We start from the raw sequence: 25,998 nt of genomic DNA on the forward strand, positions 1-25,998 counted from the left end.
ACCCTGAGCGTCGCTCTGTAACGCTGACTACTGACTATCGAAAAGGAATTTCTATGTACTGTGATGTTAGTAAACAATAAGTGTATAAATAAAAAACGCGTCGTGAATCCCCCGACAGTCTTGTTGTGAATTTAAATGGACAATCATGTCTCTTCCGGGAGTTTTCCTTTTTTCCCATTACGTGGAAAGCTTTTGGGTGAGTTATGTTTATTTTACTAAGTCAAAAGTTTTATCAAGTTTATTATAGTATCTTATGCTTCTTAATTTTATTTATAAAAATATATTTTATTTTATAATAATAAATAAATTCTAAAATACATAATATTTAAAAAAGAAATATTAAAATATCATGTTTAGTATCGTACTTTTTAAATGACGAGTAATTTTAATTACTGTGACTTAAAATAAATAACCTAAGGAACATAATGAATGTGAATATCGTTTCGTGTACATAAAATGTAACATTAAAAATTGCATTACATTAGTAGATCCATGTACATAAAGTATAAAACATTAAAGTTTTTTTGTCTCGGTGGAAGCTATACATTATTCACGCATTTTTCTTGTGTATCATCCGTTGATTAGACGTTACAACATTATCGCGTGTTTCGGGATCGAAGTTACTACGGTCGTGGTTAGTTAGCGACTTTAAATTTGTTTTTTACGTTGTATTCACTGCGTTAATTTTGATTAAAAAGAACGTTATATTTTTAATTTACTCTATTATTGTATTTTTCATTTATTTTTGCCGTAGCTTTATTTTTATATGGTTTTAAAATGTATGTAGAACTATATTTTAAACGTAGTGTCCTAATATTATGTGTTATTGATATAAATTTACAACTACAATTAAGAAAAGTCAACTACTCATCCATAAAGCAGGTTACGGTCGATGTATTTTCTTTAAAGTTCATAGCTTCCTGTGGATATATATAATTGTTTTAGTAGACTGACCTTTTCGATAGTACGAGGCAAACGATAGGATTAAAGTTTACATATAATTTTTTTTTAATTACTTTAAAATCGAATTTTGGTGAATTTAGGGATTTCCTATTGGATTCTAAGATTGATGATATTTCTGATACATTTGGCATCGTGACATTGATGACTAAGCTAATAAAAATATTTAAGAACTATTCATCGTTTTGATATTATTAATTTAGTGAGTGAGTAAAAAATCATAGATGTCAAAGAATGGAATACGTATTAATTAATCATACTGTTTTATATTTTCGTCTCCAAACAACACTTAGGAAAATTGTATAATTAAATTTATTTACTAATAAATATCTCTAGCACGTCTAACGTTCTTCCGGGGTCAAAGATCTTCATACACTTTGATATATTTCTCTAAATATGAATACATTTTAATTGATATTTAATTGATAAGGTACAATTTATGAAACTATATTGCTACAAAGCTAGAGTTTATTGAACGAACGAAAACTCGGTCGATTTTTGTAACATTTCTTTTTAATTATCGCGTAATAATTTATTCAGACATGTGCATAAAGCCTAAGCAACCAGAAGCAATATAACATGCGACTAGTTAACCGCGACGTTGAATATTCAGTAGTTGTTCACTCATCACGGTTTAATATTCAAACGGTCGCTTACTCTTGTCTGATTCAAGGTTAATTTTTTGCTCTACATAATGTATAATAGCATTTTATTGAAAACATTATGATATCGGTCATTTGAAAAAGTAAACAGGGATCTCTTGGTTACAATGTAATTTTATTACTCGAACATAGGCTGCACGCTCAATACGCGACGTCTCATTTAGAGGCGTAAACTATTAAAAACGAGATCAAGATTTAAAATTTAAAACGAGTATTAAAACTACAAAATAAAATGGTCATTACAATTCACGTTCTGTTTTGATAGAAATTATCGTAAATGTTACAGTTTAAGTTTACCATTTAGAATAATAATCACTATATTATTGAATTATGAAAAGGTTAAGCTAAGTTTAAATAATTATTTTGAAAAAATTATATTATTTTATAAAAAACATATGTTTATAGAATAATTATTTACGGCTTAAATAAATACATACAAATAAAAAAAATATATAAATATAGTTTTTTCGTATGATATTTTTTTTATTAATCTAGGTATAGCTTTATTTAAATATTTTTCTTAAAGTATTACTAAAACTCAGATATTCAATAGTGATTTTCAATTAATATACTAAATTCATAATAAATATGTGTCATTAATTATTTACAATCTTCTCGTTTCTATTTAGGAATTTCTCTGTTGATGAATATTGCATTGGTCCATCTACCTACGTCGTAAAAGGAATGTGCCCTCCAAATTTCCTGTTTCTAGAACCCGTGGTTTAGGTTGTGCGTCGATACACCAACGAGACATGTTATATTTTCTTATAAGTTATTGCATCACAGTTAATTATATTTTAAAATTTACACGGGAATTGTAATATTGTACTACCGGAAGATGTGTCAGCCATTTCTAAGGAGCTTCAAATTACTTCTACGCATAGTTTCGTTTGTATCTTACGCAATATTTTATTACAATATTTATACGCATATATGTGTCAGAACTGTATGAAATTAATACGATAGAATTTAATTAGGTAGTTGTTTATATCAGAAGTAGATCAGAAATATATATCGAGAATGATGTAATAGTTTTTATATGAAATAAGTCAAATCCTTATTTATTTGCAATTAATATATTTTCTGCATGCTTTAATGCATGAAACTCTATGTATCAAAATAAGTAATTTTAATTCGATGCTATGAAGTTTACGGAGAGGACACAATTTAGTTTATGTTTAAAATTCTAGAACACCACCTAAACTTTTATCGATTTAATGTCTGATAGAGTCAATATGATAACAGTTGCAAACATGAAATCGAAATATTTGTTGCAAATTGATAAGTAATATTTAGTATAAGAGATACATTAAAAGAAAAATCATAATGTTCGTAAAGAGACACGTGAATTGTGTGTTTTGAAACAAATAAAATATATACTGCATCTACGCAGCGAATGCGCTGGGACAGGATGTGGAATTACAGTTTTTCCGTATCCTAGAGAAGTTATTTCATTTCCTTGGATAAAAAACTGTAGTAGGTATATGTTAAGCCAAGGCCTGAGCTATCATAATGGTGAGTTTGTATAACAATCAACTATTCATTTAATTGTAATATAAAAAAAATATATATAAAAGTATTATTTCGTGTAAAAGTACAATTACCTTAAATGTTAACTTGCAAATAAATGTTTTATACGGAAAACACTGCCATTTCAATTTGCGTGACTATATATAAGAATTAAGTAAGGTGATATCTAACTAAACAGTCACTTTGACCACCCACTTGAATGTCAAATTTTGACCAGGTGTTGGGCCCTACAGCAGCGTCTAACCTTCTTGGAATACTCAAGGAATTTAATATCATGAAAATATAAGGCTGACAGTCTTAAACAAAATAGAGTGTTACAGTTCATATCATTGAACTGTTTTACAAAAAAAAAATATAGTTTTACAATGTTTGAATATTTTTAAGACAAAAAAATATTTCTATAACACATAATTTATTTATTTGAATTATAATTAATAATATAATAATTTATATATATGTAGGTATATGTTTTTTTTAAGAACATGATTATGTATTTAATAATTATGAAACATAATAACAACATATTTACTATCTTTTAGGCAAATTATAAAAGATAATGATTACACCTTTCATCGTAAGCATACATATTTTTAAAATTTACAAATGAAACTTTTAAATGAATAAAACGAACGCAATGCGGTTTCTTTTATTGCACACACACAATATATTTAATTTTAACTTAGAGTTAGAAGGAACAATATGGATAGTGTAGTTCATAGACATGTCTATTGTACTGATAAGATCGACTTGTATTTCCTGTACGCAAAGCCTGTAAAATGACTCACCTTGACACGTAGACGAATTGTTCTTATTTTAAAACATCCTCCGTGACCTTTTTGCAGACTGAAACTGGAAACATACGTACATTAATAGAAATAAATGATTATTGAATTCGTTAAAAGAGGGTTGCTTTGAGGGGTCGCTCCCTCGCGTCGGAGGCGGTATATAGCAGTTAGATGAAAATATATGAGAGTTATGAGTTGGATTCGGTTGCGAACTTTTTTTTTCGATAAATAATTGAAGTCTGCTTTTGTCTCTACACATATTATGTAATAATAAATCAATATAAATTAATTAATATATATTATTACTGATGTATAACTTTATTACACTACATTAAAAATATAAATTTTACAAAAAGCGCACTTCACCCTGAAAGCATCTCCTCTACCAAGCTTAGGAAGTATAGAACTTTGATTGGTGTGTTAAAAAAAAAGGATTTCACATAAATAAAGTCAAGAAGTTAACGTACTCTTAACCTATGCAATACATTAATAAAATAAAATATATTATACATATGTGATACGTATATCGTAGCTAGATTCATGTTTTAGAATGTTGGTATAACTATTTAATAACCTTGATGTTGTTATACTTAGTCAAAATTAAATTCAGTTACTAATAATTAAATGAATCAGATTACTAATTAAATGAATTAAATATATATGTATTTATAATTGAAAAAGCTCTACAGACAAATAAACGCCCCTTCGTCCCATGAAAAGGGGAAAGGATCGCGTGGAACAGTATATTTTATAGAGTAACAGTTAGCTATTTACTGTTAGTTTATAGAATAACAGTTATACACAATCGTGAAGTCCTGACTAAACGGAATAGCTGTGAAACAGGAATAAAATGGGGTCGCTATGGTAGGAAGATAATCTGATACTATTTCCGCGTATAGCCGTGCTAAGTAGCTGCATTAGCTGTTGCGTAATACTGGATATTATTATTTTTATTATGTAAGCGGCAAAACTATTGTTAGGAACATAACAACTAGAAAAGTCGTCTTTATATAATATTTGACAGTACGCCAGAAGACTAACTTAGAATAGTCTATGCCGGGGGAGTCTGAAGTAATAATCAATATATATTATAAATAATAACTAAACAAGACTACGAGCTCAATAGTGATAACAGGACAACTACTATTATGTAAACTTAGACTTTGTGGTTTCTGGAAAAATTAAAAGAGCGAACTGAGGTATTTTATTTTAGACCAGCCCAGCGACACAATCACAATTCGTATGGTGACGAAAAACGAACATACCAGCAAAAGTATACCCATGGAGATATATTAGTGATTTTTATGTCAACTGCCCGAGTTGGCCGGGAGAGCCTCCTAAATACTTAACTACTACGAGTATAACTATGTCGCATGCAATATATTTCAAAATGCATGTAAACCGAGAAGGTTCTGCATATTATGAAGGAGGCTCCCAACTATTTATATTTTATATTTCAGTCGAAATCACTGGAGTATTACCAAATAAATAATGAGAACTAGCAAATGATGCTGGTGTGTAATATAATAAGTACTATACAAAAGTGCAAACTTAAAAACAGTAATCAATAGTAATCCTGGTCGATCGGCGAATGCAAATAACGGTGTGTGCGAAATCTCGTCAAGTATAATTACTAGAAGACTCACACAAAAGTATTTTATCGATTCGCGATTCAAGAAGCAAAAATAACTTTATGTTATGATACACCAATGATCATTCCCTGTATAATATACCACATTAATTTGTAGTAGTAATAAAAAAAAAAAATATAGGTTCATTATCGTACAACGTTCACCTCGACAAATCTTAATCTTGAAACATTACAATGTATGAGACTTACCTTACGTGTTATGGAAACGTTCGTTATGTGGCCATTATGAAAACGGTTATTTTTTAGTACGCGGTCATTTGTTTCGGGAACACCAACAAGTCAGATCATATTCGTTATCAACCCACCTGTTTTGTTTGCATCAATCGTTTAATCGATTGCTCAGTAACTGGTTAACTTACTAAAACTACCCTATTAGTATGATAATGGATTGCCAAACCGGTCGTAAACCTTCATGATACGAAAATTCGTGGCGGCTACGCACCTACGGCTCGCCTTGAACCTCTATCAAGGACATGCAAGGTTTATTATTCGCTATTCAATATCGGAGCGTGTGCTCGACCTCGTACTTGTGAAAATATTTACGACGAAATGTACTCATTATCGTTTCTCTTACTCTCATTACGGCTTACGAATAAATGAATATAGTTTCAGTTTAATCGCATGGGCATATCAGTGGCGGGGCTATTTTTATGAATAACATTTTATTTACGTTAAAATTACGTAATCTCGACTACAATTAAGTGCAGGAATGCATAATGTTTACTTTAGTGAATAAAATTAGAGCGTCATTTTATTTGAATGCCGCGTCTCCGTCTCGTCTGAAGGTTATACGAAGGGAAGCAGACGTATGCGTAGTGTTATAGTGACACATATCCGATGTGGCGAGACGATCGGACTGGGCGGCCTTCGGGATACAAAACGAATAGCGCGGGCTCCGCCGCCAGTCTGCAGGGAAGCTGGGCTGTATATAGCTGTAGCTAAGTTCAGATTGTCGCGAGAAATAAAATAATTATCAGATACGCGCTGCACGAATTAAATACCGGCTTGAAATGTCCATCAAAATATTTTCGGATGTCCTTAATTTACAGAACAATATTTATCGTGCCCGTCATAATTAGCGCGTCGGCGTTGAAATAATTTATATTAATAAAGTTAATCTAGACTGAACATTTCTTAGAATACACTTTTGAGACGATTGTACGTAATTATTTTAATACATTGTAAGCGACATTAGGGCAATATAAAAATGATTTGTATGACTTTCATATTTTATATGATCTTATGCTGTTTAAAATGCTGTAGCGGGCAAAAGGCATGTTTGTAAAAGAAACACAGACACACAACAATCTTAGAGTAATAGTTCAAAGCTTTACATCCTATCTTGTTATTAGAAAACTAGGATTGCTTATTTATTGACTAGAGTACCGAAATCATGATTCATAGGAAAAATTTTGACTGCGTTCTAGTCGTCATTATCATAGTTTGTGCAGCTTTCATTTCGAAATTTAATCTGTATGGATTTGTATTCCATATAATACAAAAATACGACAATCTAAAAACTCAAAAGGTTATAATAAAGTTATATTCTGTAAACACAATACATGCAAGCATCAAGGAAACGTTCTATTAATATAATATCATGAATATATCTCAAAATCATGAATGCTTTAAATTTAACTGGCGTATGCATCACTGCATTATAGAGGCAATTAATTAAACAGATGAACTGTATGAACTGGCCTCGATAAATACGGAAGAGTTGTTCGGTCCAAGTAATTCTACCTTCATCCATATAACAAGCTATAAACAATTTATTAATATTTTACATTAATCACTTAAATTTTTCAATATGATATAATTTAGATATAATAGATATAGATAGATAAATTTTAAATCGCTTTAGATTATGTGTTTAGTGCATTTTTAATAAAAAGTTTTGCATAGTATTGATTGGGGATATGAGTATGTAAGATTTTATTTTTTAAATGTTGTTTTATAATAAATATTTGTTGACAATGTTTAACTTTTTATCTATAAAAGATATCGTTTGTAGATTTTTATAATACACGAGTCACGGTAAATAAATATATAAATACTATCGAAAGTTGTTGCATTATTAAAGTAAATGATGACCTGATGTTTTTTTTTAAGTGTTAGCTTTTGGCCTAATACTATATTATTACAGGCGGAACCACATGCAACGCAAGTTATAATAATATATTTAGAATACCCAAGTGCGTGTCAAATTTCTTACGGATAACAAAAAAAAAAACATACAAGATCTGGATAACAAAAGGGCTCGTTCACACGCGTTTTATTTTAAAAGAACGGATTACTTTAGGCACGTCTGTCTGGAATTCTGAACCAATTCGTAGGTAGGTAGGACCAGTTTTGGCTTGAGTTTTATTATAATACGTTATCTACACAGAATACAAACAAGCATCGCCCAATTTTACGAGGTTTTTGACCTAGGCATCTTCTTTGTTTCGACTCAAACTATTTAGATAAAAATATAAAAGATAATTTTAAGAAACAGCTATTCGGCGTGGCGATAACCCCTTCTTACGTAAGTTTTAGGAAGAGTTGTTGCTACAGAAACGTCTGGAAACACGAGAATGCCGTATATGTACATTCGACAAACATTTAATACCTTTATTTGGTTTGTATTTCAACGGTGCAGTCCTGTTAGTACTATAAATAGGTAATAGCGGTTATTTTAAAGTTGTCTAACTGTCCACACCCTTTCGTGTTTGTAACGCGGCTACTTAACACATTAAGCCGGTAATTGCAAATATTGGGTGTGGTGATATTTGCCACCGATCGTTATTACATGTTAACATTCTGATTATAGGCTGTGAGTGAGGACTATTTTTTATTTATTTATTTTATATTGATAAAATGTTATTAGCTTCGTATATAAATAAATAGATTAGCTTGCTTTTAAATATTTTATTTTTGAATAAGTTATTTTGTTTACAGTAAGAAATAAATTAACATAAATTGTGAATGAGTCCAAAAAAATTTAGTTAGATCGAAATAGTTTTGAAGACGAGCATGTTGATCATCTTTTAAATACAAGGTGTATTTTACGATTTATATCTTCTATCTTAATGACTTCATTTTAGTTTTTGAGGCTCTAATTGGCGATATTTTTAGTTATGTTTTTGTTTATACCAGGAACACTGCTGTAGGTTGTTTCTGTGAAGAATTAACATCATTTATATTAGAATAGTTGTCGGCTTTGCTCACTTTTTAGAGGTTGTTGGTGTCAGGCATAAAAGAATAGCTTGTTGCATAGTAAATTAAATTAAATTTGGTTCAATGGTTAGCAACAGACATCCAGACCGACGGACAGACCGACAGACAGAGTCACTTTGAGTTTTTCATGAAATGCATTTATTTATGTAACCTACATGTAATAATGAAGGATTGTTAACGGTAGAGACTTGAGTAGTGCCGAGCCGCTTATTCTCCTACCCGTAATGGTTTATTTTGCTGTGTTTTGGTTATATGATGACTACCAGGGTAACAGCAGATATAAAGGGACATAACATCATGAATTATGTAGATGACTTTTCAAACACTTGCAATATGTATGAACGAAGGTGACTGCTTACCGTCATGTGATCCAATTGCTTATTTTAAAATGAATTGCAGAAAAATTAAATTAACACTTATTTTTAATGTTTCATTACGAAAACATTTATAAAACTAATTATAAGTCTAAAGAAATTAATATATAAGTTAACACAAAGCTACAAATGATACTGTGTGTTTAGCTTCCAAGGAACGAATAAAAGTTATTATTAGTTGGTATAATAAATATACAATTCTAGATTTGCAATATAATAAACAATTTAAAGTGGCATTTGACATTTTTTATTCATACTAATTGATATAAATGCAGCTGATATTTCGCCGATAATAAATAACCGGTCACAAAAAATAAACCGATGTCTAAACGAAAAATCTTAATGCATCGCTCGTATGTAAAACATATGGTGATTAATTTATTTATTATACAGTATAAAGATGAAATTGTATATTTGATTTGAATGAGTAACTCCGTATGCACATGCACGTCCTTTTATTATGTCCAATGAGATGTAATTGTTATCATTGACACCATGCTACCAATCAAACTCATTACGTGTCCCCTCTTGGTCATAAACTAGGCGCTTTATGCAATAGACAAACGTTTTTAACTTTATTTAAATTAAATACATTAAATACTTCTTTAATGAAAAATATAAAATTAATTGTTTATATTTTATATTTTACAAAGTTTTTAGATAATTTTTTGTTACTTTTAGTTATTAATAATTTAAAAGTATGTATTTTAATTGTACAATGTTTGGTTGAATTAAAAATATAAAAATACATAAATGTGTCCCATTCAAATAATAGTTAGATATATCAACTACTATATTATTAATTTAATCTAACAAAATAGTCTAATAATAATATAAATGTTGGACTTGCTTATAAATAAGAAATAGTCAAATTACTCATATTATATTTAAGTACGAGTACCATAGTTCAACGCATTGAGAAGGATTAGGTTTGAATTTTTTTTCTCATTTCTATTATAATTATTTAACGTATTCGATCAACTAGGTATTTCGATAAAAATATTAAGCTATTTCTAAAGTATATTTTTAAATACTTATGTCGTTTTGAATATATGTATTTTACTATTTCACCTTTAACCAACGACGAATTTTGATACGAATGATTTATAATAACAAAAAATACAATCAATTTAAAAATGAATGTATTTTTACGTTGAATTTATATAATGTAATATTTGTCTTTTTTTAAGTACATTGAATTGTTGTTTTCTTACATATTTTTTGCTTTTATATAATAAATCTGAAATATTTGATTATTTTAACGTTTATTATCTTCAAGCGAGTACAATACAGATAACTTGTTTGTAAATCTGTCGGTAGAGCTTAGCTCATTTAACTCAACTACGCATAAACTTCAAACATCATCAAGTTTTTTTACGTGGCGTACGTGATCACACTGTCAGAATTCGGCTCGTTGAACTTACAAAGGTAATGTGTACATTTCCTGCTCAGGAATATTCAAGGTAGGGTTCGCATTGACCTTGGAAGGGCACCATTCTCGTTTGCGACTGCTATCTGACCTTCACAACCCTATCAGTTGGGGAGAGGGAACGTGACTTGAGGGACGCTAGTCGGAAAGTAAGTGCATAAATTATTATAACAGGGGATTACTTTTAATGTTATAGTTATGCAAATACACGAATTATTTTCTAGATTTAGGTTGAATGTCAGCCAAATTTTTTTTTTATTAGGGAATGATGAAAAGTCAATGAGCGCATCTGACAATTGTTTATTAAGCTGCGTCCAAGTGCACGCCGTAACAAAACACTTGATACGGTTTTTAACTGCAGCCGAATGTTTACCGAAATGTATAAAGAATTTAATGCTAAATTCAAACATGTATTTATTACTCGTATGTTATTTTTATCCCTAAATTGATGCAAACAAAACTTTATCGCTAACACCACGTGGTCCTGCCACGTTGAGCGGTAATTTCAAGTAAAAAGTTCGAGTAAGGGCAAAGATACGCCGTTTTGTTCTCTATATAATATGTACCTTAATTATAGCTCTCTAAATAAATGAAGAAGTAAACTTTGTAGGGCAGTAACAGGCAGTCTATATTATACAATATAATTATATTTGTTGTAAGTTACTAATAAATATAATGAGTTCGTTACCTATTCAATAAAAACCCGTCCCGACGCTGCAAAGGAAAAATTAATTTCCATGTTATTCAAAATATGAATAATCTTTAAAAAAAGGTAAATAAACCTGTAAATTTCCTAAATTAAAAAATGGCTAAGTTCTTCTCTCAGTTTGAGAAGGAGAACATTATATTACGCAGCTTTAGTGTTATTTGTTTTTTTTCTCAATTTTATGAAACAAAAGCAAAATAAAAATATGAATCCCATAATTGTTGGAGACATAAATATGAGATATGTATGAACCACCGAACCGACATTAGTAAAATTAATTATAAATACAAATTAGGCACATGAAAATTCAATGTAGTTAGCAAATATTATAATACAAGTGATTAGGACTCGCCTCACGTACTTTTTCACATAATATATTTATTTTAGTTCAATTTGCACAGTGTAAAAAGTAATTTTGATTTACTGAAAAGGCTTAAAATGAATATGTTATTTATTTTGATAAGAATTAAAACTGTGTAGTGAATAAATAAAAAAATAAACTTTTATTTTATATATGATGTCTACTGGGATTTTTATAAGATATAAGCTAGGACGGGATTTTGTGTATAAACATTTTGGACATCTATAAATGTTTCATGCAAAGTTTTTGTGTATTATCTGTTATTATTTTTGCAGCGCTTGCCTTGAACGCGCCTGGACGGTTATTTTTTCTGCGACTACGGTGACATAACGTTTTATATCTGAAACGCCTATTTATGTCTATATCCAATGTAGCCGATAACTATAAACTAAAATTATATAAATGTGATCGAGTTTAGCAAATAAAGATTGGATCGAAAAAATAAACAAGCAATACTTATTTCTATAAGATTAATATAATGTTGAATGCCTATAATTCCCATCTAATCTATCAAACGAATAAATCCAGAAAAGGTTTTTTGTAATAACTAATTGAAAAACCTACCGAAACCAGGGCCAGAAGACGCAGCGCCTTTCGGAGAAGGTTATATAATGTTATAAATAGATGAGATTCGCAGTTTTACCAACTTTAAATTAAGACTATTTTCGTGACAAGCGGGAATTTCATGTTTATGTGAAATGTATATTTGCTACCTTAAAACCTCAACTTTGAATTTCTAGGCTGTGTATGTAGAGTGTTATAATCTATGTCCATAATATGATCGCGTATCTGCGTATTATATTTTTTTTAACGCGCACCAATAAAAAGCCGCTGAATATTTTCACATTACATTCAGCGTGTTTTAGGAAAGGTTTTTAGTTAAACATTATCCCACAATATAATTCAAAGTATAACGAAGCCAGTAACGTGTGGCCGGATCTGTTAGTATGATTGTTAATATTGGAACAGTCTATCTAACCGTATTTGTATTTTCGTAGTCATATTTGATTTATGCATTTTATCTATAAGTACTATTATATAAGGCCGAAGGTTTTGTTTGTTTGTTTGAACATGTTGAACTGGATGTACAGGATGTACGAGTCTGATATGAAAAAATGCGTTAGATAGCTCGTTTATTGAGGAAGGTTACAGACTGTTTAACATCACGCTACGACCCACGGTAGTTGAGCTGTAACGTCCAACACGGCTGAAACCGCAACAGATATTTTATTTATAAACTTTATGTTCTTTTACAGCGTTTTATTTATAAGTTATAAAAAGAAAAAGTAAATATCGTCTTTGTATTTCTTTTTTGTAGTCGGATTGTCCCAGTGGCCAGAATATGTGAATTTTAATCGGAGATCATGGTTTAAAACTAGACGAGTTTTCATGTGCGTATTAAGTAATTTGTTCATCGGTGAAGGAATACATCGTGAGGAAATTTTCATGTATCGGGTGTTAAATGAGTCCGAAAAACATCTGCGAAATATTGCCTTAACAAAAGAGGTCTTACCTCGTCTATGAACTGATACTTTTATACAATTTTATTACAGTGATGGTTTATTTAATGTTTTCATTTTTTTTAATCTAGAGAAGTATTTTCTGTCATGGACTAACTAATATTTTAGCATTAATGCTCAAAGTTTATTTATAATAGCTATTGTTGATAATCGGTCTTGTGATCGAATATAACATCATTATACAAATGCGTTTGTATCGTAGCCATTCCTAGCAGTGATGATAGAATAAAAATATTATTAATTATACCTTTATGAAAAGTAATACAATAATCCTATCAGCTTAATGTTATTATTATTTATAATTAAGAACTTCACACGCATGAAAAACAGATAAATTAATAAATAATGGAATACCTACCTACAATTTAATTTGATTCAATGTTCTTTTAAAGTATGTGAAAATAATACGTACTTTTATTTACAATTATTGAAATCAAACAATACGTAAAATTTATTCTAAAACAAAAGATATATATTTCGTCAATACTTCAAATGTTAGTAGCTGATTTAATTCCATTACTTATTATAATACTGATGTAGAATGTATTTTCAATGAATTTTATTACAAGGATGTTGGAGCTTTCAAACTGTGGTAATGTCTAGACTCACGACGTCTGCTGAAAGCTCGTGCTATTGATCGCTATTTGCTGCGCTATCGAGTTCCTTAAGAGTCTGTACAAATAGAATACAACGCTTTCTTATTGTATATCCAAGTCAACATTATTATATGCGAAACTTCTCCTTTAAAAATGCACACAATCAGTTTTTATTATGAAATGACTATTTAAATTGAATGTTACAAACTTTGATGTCTATCGTATGTTCTAGTAAAACTGTTGATAATAATTAAACATTGAACTACATATCAGACAGTTAATTTTATTATTTATTTCTGATGTTTAGGTACGTTTGGGAGGGATATTTGTCCTCTAATTAATACTTATCAAATGTAGAGCAGTAAAGCACTGGTGCATATATGAGCATTACTTTAAACTTACTGAGTCTTATTTTAATATATATAAGGTCCATTATCTGAATCCGTACGACGCCCTTCGTATCCTTACGTAGGACTGTTTGGTTTAATTATCTTATCTTTTTGATTGCTCGCCTTGTACCCACTTCTTTGTTAATGATGTCCTTCAACTTATATATAATTTAGTTCGGAATTCAAGGTTGGTTACTAATTAATTAATCAAATAATTTAACATAAATGATCATCATTTTTTATATAATAAAGATAACTAGTTCTACAGGATGTAATTACAATTCAATAAAAGCATAATTAAAATTAAAGTTTTGCTTGCATTGTGTACTCATTTTGGAATTATAGTTTAAAAAATTAGATATTTCAATATCGAAGCACCGATAAAATTACAAAATATGATGAAATAATTACTATCATAACGATCCAGTAAGATTTAAAACATCATAATAATCAATTTATTCTAAAACGCCGTATCATGATTATAAGCACTAATATATAACAATAAATTTCTTTTTATCTCGTATTCCGTATTCTTATCAAAATATTTTTTTTCTGTTGTGATTATGTCAAACTTAATCTATTGATTTTTTTTTATAATAAATTAAAGAAGAGAAATCTTTCACACTATTACTCAATAGCTATAGTGTGTAAAAATTACAGTTACAAATTAAATTAGAGTTACAAATGAATCAAATAGTTATAATTAGGTTACATCTTATTGCAGTCAAGGTTTATTTTATATTTATCAGAATAAATACATATTTATTAGGCTATCTGTCTATGGAGTCCAAAAATAGATTTGATAATGCTATTTACGTCTATGATCTGTTGTATATTATAAAAGTTGTTTTCGTCTAACCTAAAATCGATAAATCTGTACCTTTGAAATGGGGTCAATAAATAGTAATCAGTATTGTATCTATATGTCTATTATAAAGTCAACATTGTTGTTTTTGTTTGTTGTTCGTATTTGATTAGTTATGTCATTGCTGTATATCTAAAATGTTTCCTATTTATACAGAAAAATATGACATACTTAATATTTATATTTAATATTACATAAAATTATGTAAACTTTGAATGTTACCTCTAAATTTACTTTTAGAACTCGTCTACGTGAGCACATATTGTCAGAAAGCCCCTAACTCTTATGATTTCTATTATACACTATTATTATTATTATATTATATAAATGTTTTTACTATAGACAGTATATATCAATATTTATTTTGTAGATACTATATGGGTATGCTTGTATAAATGTTTTTTATATATAAGTATGTACATATATTGTTATACTATATTGTTAATTCATTATTAATTACCGCCTTCACGGTTTTCTATTTGACCTAAAGGTTGACTGGCAGAGAATGCCTTCAGGCATTAAGTCCGCCTTTTGTCCCATTTATTTTGTCGTGGTCAATAAAGTATTAGAATAAATAATTTAAAAAAAATAAATAAATTATAAAGTTGGTATTTTGCTATTTGAAATTTATATCTTGTCTTAGAAAAATAAACTTTTCAAATCAGAATTTAGATCATTACTATCTAATAAATGTTAAAAAAAGAAAACAAATTACCTTAAAGAAAAACTCATCTTAAACTATACAAAACAGTTTTCATAACAAAAATATATAATGATCGAGAAGAAATGTACCATATTTCTAAGATCCAGTCATTACAGTGCCATAATGGCAGTACTAATAATCACAAACAAGAACCTATACATTACAGAGCTGGGGTAACTGCATATTAGACGAAGATAGACCGGGAATTATCTGCGACTAGATTCACATCGGAGTCTAAATACAAATGTATCGATTTAAATATCAAACCCACAACAAATCTGTAGACGGAAAATTAAACAGGTATATTGTATCCTTGTACGTAGTATAAGCAGACGACGTGGGTTTAGCGGGCTGTTCAACGACTTGTTAGGATAATGAAATATCGATTACTTGCTACTCGTTCCGAGTTCATACGGGAAAATTGAGGTTTTAAATAAAGACATATACACAAGTATTACATAATATATCATCCATAAAGTCTAGAACTAATAAGGCAGAGTCGTAACACCAAGTTTCCGACTCCGCAAAATTCAATTCGTTCTACCTTGGACATATTCGCTTATATAATAAAATACCCCAGCTTATTTTTAGCGTTTGCCAATTAATCATTTTAAATCTCAAATTAAAAAATAAAACCTTCATAAGTACATAGAAAAAAAAAACAATATTAGTCAATAAAATATTATATAGATTGAATATTATGTAATGTAATTGTTAAGTTGTTTAATTAATGTTCCTATATAATTTAATTGGTGGAAAAGAGACATGAAATATTTAACATTCGACTGGGTAGAATCTAAATTCCGAACCGGTGATAGCTTGATATTTAATACAATTTTGTAAACCTCAATAATTGGAGACATTTTTGCATAAATCTTGAAAAGCGAAACACAAAATCTGATTTCGTTATTATTGGTTTGATTATTGTTCACAAGAATACTAGTAGGCTGTAAATAGTCACTAGTAGATATTAAATATAAGATTACATTATACATATTATTTTTATCTATAAAATATTTATGGGATATTTTTATTATATCATTATTTTAAATTGAAAGTCATTAATTTCGATTCGTTTCAGTCCAAGGTCCAATATTCTAGTATCTAAATTTTTTTTAGCCTATAAAAATAGTAATTATAAATTCTGACCAAAGCGGGGAATTCAATAAATTCTATTAATTTCTAGACTAACCTTGTAAATCTTAATTCGCTTGAGATAAACTTATAAGTATGGTATAACCGATTCACGGATAAATCTAGTTTAGCCGGTATCGTCACTAAACTAAAACTAAAAAATGGGAAGGTTTTTCGTAAATACTTTACGACTTAAAAGGCGGTTGCCTATTATTTTAGTATAAAAATAACATCAGTTTATCGTAATACTTAGGACCCGTGGAATTATATATTATGTTAATTGTACTGCCAGAAACTATTACGCCTCCGTAGTATTTTGTTATACATATATGTATATGTATATAGACTGTATGTATACAACAACAGATACAGTTATTGATATGACATTTATGAAAATCGTTTTATATATAAGCAAATTAAATAACGAAATGTTTTGAGAATTTATTTATTATTAAAAATATTTTCGCTTTTAAGATTAGTAATAACTGCTTTAAATTGTTTTTGAGTAAAATTTTCAACTTTAAACTTTAAACGTTAAAGTTTTTGAACTTTAAACGTGCAAAACTAATTGATCTAGAGTGGTGATTCTACTTGTCTAAAAATAGATGACCTTAATACTAAAAATAATGTTAAAATAAATTGATTCATCAATAGTCAAAAAAGCAAAGCAATCTTAACTCAGCGCTTTAACATTAAAGTTCCAATACTGCAAAAAAATGTATTCATATATGAAGCTCTGAAAGTACTATTTATGTTTACCTTTACTAGAGACAGCTTTTTTAAAATGCATACGAGATTTAGAATAATCCGTCCGATTTTGTAATGTCAGTTACATGCGTTTTGTTCCAAAAGCCAAGATTTCCTTTAAAGAAAAGTACTTTCTTTAATCTGAGTCGAAGTATTTTTTTTGAGTTTTGATGAAGTGCTATGCTTGACGCTGTCTGATTGTTAAAGCACCCCAAATTACTACAGATGTACTTGACAACGGTGCAGCTACGGTTAATTAAAGGGGCTCTCTGATTCGAATAGCTTAGAAATTGTATTTCATGACTAAATTATTGCTTCTGTTAAAAATAAGAAAATTAAGTTTATATTTTATATATTATTTAGGGGTTACTTTCGTATTCAAATTTCATTTTTATTTTAAATATCAAGATTACTTGCAATGCCGTACAAAAGAAAATAATATTAGATATAAAGTTTATATTAGACGATGCATTGCGTTTCAGAGAAGTTTTCAGTATATATATGTTTAGTTATATATGGCAGCCGTAACGTGAGAATATGTATTTCATAATATACCTAAAAATAATTCAAATTAAATTCGAACAAAAAAATCTTTCATTTAGGCACTGGCAACTATTTTTTTCTGATAAGAACATTCAAGCTATTTACAACATATTAGAGATTTGCTCAGGATTTGACGATGATCAATCAAAGGTTTATTTTTCTTTAACTCTGTCTGCTTCTTTGCACTTATTGCTAAGCAACTCCACAGAAATAGCATCCCGATCAGTGTCAATCTTGTTTCCAAAGCACTCACATCGTTGTCTACGTTTTTGCCAACCACGTTAACTATGTCTTCAACATATTTGGCATATCTATGGGTTGACACCTCACAAATAATACAACTAACTATAGACCTTAAAATGTATTAACTAGGTATATACTCTATATATAAAAAATATGTATTGCGAAATAAAATAAATCTTTTATTATATTCGAAATATGTTGTCTTTTTGCTTCAATGGAAGAGAATAGATGAGAAAAAAATACATTGAATTCTTATATTTACAAAGTTTTTATTCAATTATATTTTTTACACAATTTAGTCGATATCGTTTTAGATGATTCAAATTGTCAACACTCAAACCTCGTCTCAGATACCTACTGTAAGAGATTTCATAATATCATAATGCATTTTATTTGTTTTTCAATGACTTACACCATGTTTACAAAATATATACTTAGTAATTGCATTTTAGAATTTTTATTTCTATTCTCGTCATTATGTCATTTAAAATGAAACTATTAAATCACATCGCTTATGGAGAATAGCTTTCTCGTGACTAAAACATTGTAAGCGCCGGATTTTCATAGCGCTTACGCTTTTCGTTCAACGTAGTGTAACAATATGTCGGCACTATAGATTTAAATAAATGTTAAAAAAGAGGAACTCTAGTGCATATTCGTGCAAAAGGCTTTATTCGACGATTTAATCACGACTATTTTTGTTTGATGGATATTCCTTGGATTTTTTATTCAGTAATGATTTTTTAATGTAATCAGTTTCATTGTAACATTGTAGCGGTTGACCTTTAATATGAAGAAATAATGAATTAAGATAAAAAAATATTCTTTCAATGATCAAGTTTACAATCAAGATTTGATTGTATTTATGAAGACAGTCGTTTAAAAACAGTTATGTTACAATCATTCAATTTATATTGAAAATTAAATCAGCACGAATTGATGAAAAAAATCTTTCCATACGATATTTCTTATCATTAATAAGCTTTAATAAGACTGAAAGGGTAAGCAATTACAAATGACATAAATAAAAATAGTGTTTCTATTTTAATTTCCAAAAAAAAATGTTGCGGTAATCATAATCACAGGACGTTAATCTTTACATATAATTATGCATAACAAGTTCAAGAGTCATCGACATATCAATACCGTTAAAAGTGAAATCCCGTTAAACACCAATTTGTCCGGAATAACAGATTCGTAAAATAAGCGGGTCCCGTAATCGCAATAAAAACGGCGCCTAAGGCGTCAATCTTTTGCGTGATTGTCGACTGCAGTGCGCTGGCGCAAAGCGTATGGCGTTACGTCTGCGCCCGCGCCGGGCGGCAGCGGCAACGCGACGTTACGTTACGTAAACGACAGTTACGCAAAGCCAATGTCAAGATCGCTGCGTCAACATATCACCACTAGCTGCCGGGTCGACGACCGCGATAGCAAACAATGTTAACCCGACACCCGAACGCGTTCATATGCGATGAAGCGATAAAAAACGAAGCTCTTGAACTTGCGTTCAGTTCATTCATAACTAACGACTGCTGATTTCACCTGTCGTTCAAATTAGATACTATTCAACTCGACTGAATACCTCAATTAATAATACATATTAAGTCGACGTGAGTTACTTATAATGGGCTGTAATTTGTTTACGATCACTGCTAATAATAATTGATTTCGTGTTGCGTAAGTGTGTTTAGAAGTCTAGACTATCATTATAATTTCATGTTTTAGCATTATTCTCTCTTTAAAATTACTTAGTTAAGATAAATTCTAACAATTAATTATATTTTTCACTTTTATTTTTATTACGTCTTATTGTTTTAGTTCAATGTGTGTCTACATTATAGAATGTACATTTATTTGTAACTTTGAAGAACGTTGTGAGAAGACTATTTTATCAGCAATATTTTGTTTTTCTTTTCTACAGAGTACACCACCACCACTCGTCGATTGGTCAGGCGTGCCAACATTGGTGCTAGCTTTAGTTGCACTTGTAATGGCCGCAACAGCTTTGTTGACGCGGTCAGTAGAAGGGAAGAGACCATCTCGGCTTCCTGGGCCAGCAGCTCTGCCGCTTCTAGGGACCAGGTGGTTATTCTGGAGCCGATACAAGATGAATAAGCTTCATGAAGCATATGAAGGTGAGATATTTTAATTAATTAACATGTTTAGAAGAGGCCTACATCAAAATTTATGAATAAGGATGTTTTGTAAATCTTACTTGTATGAAGCCTTTTATTGAGAATTAACAAACGAGGAGAAAACGAAATAATTTATTATTTTTAACTTTCTACGGGCGTGCCGTGAGGGGTGGTCTTAGCATTTTACATATTATGTGTAATTAAGAGTATAAATAATTGTACAATTTGTACTACATTCATTTATGTTTAATAATTATTGAACACATGAACCACTACACTTATTAATTATGTTTTATTATTTTAATTTTAAATTATAATTCCTCTTCAGACACTATCGACATCTTTTCATCGACAATTGTTGTAAATGTTTTGGATTTGGAAGCTGGTGAAACTTTCAATAAAAATTATTATGATGAATTTCTTTACTTGGTTTATAACGTTCTTTCCAATAAATTGACAATACTTATATTTATAGTTATTATTATAACTTTTAATGTATATATGTAAATGAACGGCCACTTTAAACAAGAAATTTATAGTGGCCATTAATTTACATATGTACAACATAATAAAGAAATTTTAGTGTTTTTATATTATCTATTTATAAGAATAGTAACGTCACCAGATATCCAATTAGATTTCTATCGACTAAAAATAATAAGGAATTAAAGTTAATGCGGAGTTATATATATTCTGTTCTTTTTAATTCCGAGGGTCTTTCAGTTGATTTGCACCCTCGCCGTCACAATGAGATATTTGCACGCAGACATGTTCAGGCGTTACGGGCCGGTGTTCGCTGAGACGACGCCGGGCGGTGCAATGGTTGTGTCCATCGCTGAAAGGACAGCGTTGGAAGCGGTACTACGGACACCAGCTAAAAGACCATACCGGCCACCCACTGAAATCGTTCAAGTATACAGAAGAAGTAGACCGGATCGCTACGCTTCCACTGGACTTGTAAATGAGTAAGTATTTTTTGAGCTGGTATTATTATGTTAGCATTTTTTTTAATACTTTCACAAATACATTAACTGTAATTAATTTACTTACTTAAATTAAAGAGCATGATAAATTACTTTATAAATCGTGCTCGTTGCAAATGCGTACCTATATCTAAAAAAAAAACTTTTTGTAATTACTTTTAAATGATTATGTGAATTAATATAAATGAATATTGTCATTATATTTAATATAATGTTTTTCTTTTAACTTTGTAAAATAGCACTCAGAAAATCGCAAAAAATATATTAGGTACATTTTACATTAACAATATACGTGAAGTCGTAAATGTCTTCAAATATAAACTAACCATTTCTGTTATGGAATTTTAATTAAAATTAAGATATATTGCTATTGTCATGTGCATATACATACTGTTTAGCTCCTTAAATGGACGTTACACAATTAACCTTTTATATTATTTACATAACAACAACCACATAATCTGATTTATGTGTTTTTTACAACCATTTTAAGCGTTTTCTGATTTTTATTGCATATTAGAAAAGAGAAAAATAAATTGATTGATCACATCTAATTATTTTTTAATCACTATTTAATTGATGAACAGGACTTTACCTGTTCGAGATATAATTCGGTTTAATTTTTAAGAAACCTTCCGATGTTGGAGGTTATTTCGATAAATAAAAATCTGCAACATTGTATGATTAGTTAGAATGTTTATTTAATAAAGTTTCAATACTTTGATTTGAATATAAATGCGACTAAAAATGCATATTTAACAACTGTAAATTATATTTTATGAAATCAATTTGCACTAAATAAATTTGAAGCTCGTATCAAATCAAATCATTATATCTGAATGAGATAAAAAGCGTTGAATTGATATTATAATGTTGTTTTTCTAAAGAATATATTTTATGTTATTGGAATAAGAGTATATATGACAATATGTTGTTATTGTCTGTTGGGTTTCTCATACGAATTGAAGGTTAACTCTTTTAGTACTATTTAATTAAACAACATTTTATATCGAATTTTAGTTATTTTTATTGATAAAACGAATATAACTACTCCGTTACTAAATATACTTTAATATTACCTAGGTAGTTTTGTGCAAGCTCATCTGTGTAGGTAACACATTATCATTTATTCTACCGTCAAACAGCAATGATTGTGTGTTATTACAGGCACAAGTTCTTCCAATTATTCAGTCTGCGTTAATACTTTATACAGTTCCAATGTCTAAGTGATGGTAAGGCCCATTTGCCGATCATCTTACCTATATCAAATAAAACAAATCTTTTTAACAGGTTTATTATAAAAGTGCATGCAAATGTTTATGCATCTTATTAGCGTCCCGATAGTTCCGCGATGGGTGAAAGCTGTCTAGACCTGGCTACTATCTAAAAACATGTAGTAAGAAATAAATTATCAGGTGGGTGCGGTAGCGAGCCGCTCATCCGTCATTATGTTTTTATGTAAAATCCTTTTACGTGTAGCCTTTATAATTAAAATAATTTGTGATGCGCTTCATCATTTTGTTCCATATTTTTGAATAAATATCTCAATCATTTCAAAACAACGGATATAAAAATACAGCACTTATAGGCAATACAGTTTGATTAAAATACAATAAATGTATTTTAATCAAACTGCGGTCTTATTTTTAACAATATATAATTCCCTAACTTAAGGCCTGGTAAGGTCTCTCGTTCATTCGAAACAGGAAAATGACATATTCTTATATTTCGGTTGCTTTTTATGATTCCGGTCACGTTGCCTTGTATTTGCGGCGTAGTATCGAGTCAATAGCTTTTTAGCACCAACTTCCTTTATTATCATGCGATTATTATTTGTCATACGAAATTATATGGTATTTAATTCCCTATAATGTCAAGCTCTTTTCATTCAATTTGTTTTTTAATACAATTTTTTTTTGTTGCTTGTTGCATTTAAAAATATTGAGATCATGTAAGTAAAGAAATAACTGCATCTTAATATCAAACTGCAGGGCTAAGAGACCTCTCGTCTTTAGGAGTAGGTTAGGAGCTTATTTCAGCACGCTGCTCCTGCGCGGGTTGGTGCAGGTTTCCAAACGATATTTTGTGTATGAACAGATTATACAAACAAAAACTCAGCGTTGCTTGCCCAGGTTTGAACCTCAACTTTTCATCTGAAAGTTTAACCACTGGACTATCTCGGCTCTTTTATAACTATGTATATCTGTGTACTGGACTATCTCAGTTATTAAATACCAGTATAGTTGGCCAGAATTATTGCAGTAGGCTAAATAGCTTTTAACCTATTCAAAATATTTTTATCATAAATGATTCGTAGTTTTTGATATTCTCCATTATCGTGATATAAATTATTGTAAATGCTTGTCCGTTTGAACGTGATAATGTTACATATTACATAATAATAAAGGAATAACTTTACCCGAGGCCTAACTTTAGTCCGAGTTTAACAAATCTTCATGCATTAGCACATTTATTGAATTTTTATTTTATAGACAATCGAATCATTGTACAATTATAACATACAAGTCCGGATAATTAAGGTTTAAGGATATAGTACATAACATTAGAAACGTAATATATATTAGATAAGGAACATATACTGCTTAGGAAAAAAAAATACATGTAGTATTTTTATTTTTCAGGCAGGGAGAAAAGTGGCACCATCTTAGGCGTCACTTGACCTCAGAGCTGACGAGTCCGCACACCATTCAGGGTTTCATTCCTGAGTTGAACAGCATCTGTGACGATTTCCTCAACTTGTTGAAGAATTGTCGACGGCCCGATGGTATCGTTCATGGATTCGATCAGCTTACCAATCGCATGGGATTAGAATGTAAGTATTTTTTTGTGATATTGTTTATAAATGAGAAAGCGAATGTGTATGTACGTTTGTTAATACATCACGACTACACCACTGAACCCGTAGTGATGATATTGGTCATAGAGATAACCTGGGACCTGGATAAGGAACTAACAAATAAATTAGATTTACGAAAAATATATATTTGACAGGAACCGTCGCAAGAGACATATTTTAATACGTAATTGGGAACTATTTAACAATAAGAGATTTGCATTTATAATTCGTCTTGAGCTGGGCTTTGAGGAAACCTGCATGTGTCAGATTAAAAATCTGTCAAATGTTTATCCATTTACCACATCGGAGCAGCTTGATAGAACAAGCAACAAATATATATTTCGTAAGAGGAGTAGCACATTTATATTAATAAAAAGAGATTTAATGATGGCCTTCAATATTCCGTGTATCGTTCATTTGCACGTGATCCTTCGTCGAATGTTACAAAAAAGCTGTTTCATTCATAATTTTACACACGATACCGGATGTGGCTAATAGTGAATCTTCAATGATAAGACGTTCGGTCAAGTAAACAACTGTGTTATTTTACATCCTAAAAATTCTGTCGTTGCTCGATATTTGTATACCGTGATAAGTATCATGCCGTTCATTCACTATCTTAATAGCCTACTGAAAGTTCAAATTTAAAACCGGTAAGTTTGTATGTACCTAAGTATATATTATATTAAAATAGGTCTTTATTTATTTTTAACATTCAAAGGTTAATTATAGGTCATCGATATGTTTTTAGTACAGTTGTTTTTAGTTGTTAATTTCTTTTAAATGTAAATTATATAACGTACTTGCGCGACAATACCACAGATATTTTTCTACGATGATTGTGGTATGATTCCAAATACAAATATTGACATTATTAAATTAAAAATATATTTTTAATGACATGTATAACGTTGTTAACCATAAATTATTGGCATGTTTTGTTTTCTTTGATTGCCAAGTGGCCAAGCTAGGCTATATGACAAATTAATATGGTATTTATTAATTCCTTTTTATTATCTTTTGTAAACTGTCTTTGGGGCGAGTAAATTAGGATTTAAGGACTTAAATTAGCACATAGATAATTAAAATTCCGATAAGACATTTACTCCGCTCGGAATGTAGACACATGTTTAATTTCATGTATCATTAAGGATCTCAAAAAAAAATATTTGATAAACAGATACTTACAAACTTGTTTATTTTATCGTAAATTATTCAAGTGTCTCGTCGTAAAATTAATGGATTGATATGATTAAGCCTAATAAAAAATGTGAGTTAATTAAAGGATTTAAGTCATCTCGTTAGTGTTTATAGTGTATAAATAAATTTGTCATCGCTGTTTGACAATATACGATTGTTTGTATATAAAAACAAATATATTTTAAATTAGTAGTGCAGTAGTAGTAGTATTAGTAGTTAATAAATCGAAGGTCACAACGGTTAAAATCTGGTTTAAATCAAAATTATGCACTATTGATTTTTAATACTCGGCAATTATACATGTGTCACACAAATTCTGTCATATGAATCCTCATTGGAGCACGGTGGTAGATTAAGTTGTAAACCTTCTCCTTTCGGGAGATAAAAAAAGCGTTTTTTTTTAAAT

The 25,998-nt window shown here is 29.7% G+C and overlaps 1 protein-coding gene across 2 annotated transcripts in view; it reads left to right on the forward strand.

Annotated features, from left to right (window-relative positions):
* The window catches only part of LOC125071304 (ecdysone 20-monooxygenase), a 33,581-nt gene continuing 7,583 nt past the window's right edge, over positions 1-25,998 (forward strand). The window contains exons 1-4 of one of the 2 annotated variants that reach the window (XM_047681496.1): positions 1-196; positions 20,339-20,552; positions 21,319-21,517; positions 24,178-24,368. In XM_047681496.1, coding sequence (XP_047537452.1) covers positions 146-196; positions 20,339-20,552; positions 21,319-21,517; positions 24,178-24,368 — 655 coding nt within the window. In that variant the 5' untranslated portion in view covers positions 1-145. Of the gene's footprint in view, positions 197-10,741; positions 10,760-20,338; positions 20,553-21,318; positions 21,518-24,177; positions 24,369-25,998 lie in introns of those variants that run through there. The other variant, XM_047681497.1, reaches the window with a different exon arrangement.

Source organism: Vanessa atalanta, chromosome 19 (assembly GCF_905147765.1).
Source record: "Vanessa atalanta chromosome 19, ilVanAtal1.2, whole genome shotgun sequence".
Classification (NCBI taxonomy): domain Eukaryota; kingdom Metazoa; phylum Arthropoda; class Insecta; order Lepidoptera; family Nymphalidae; genus Vanessa; species Vanessa atalanta.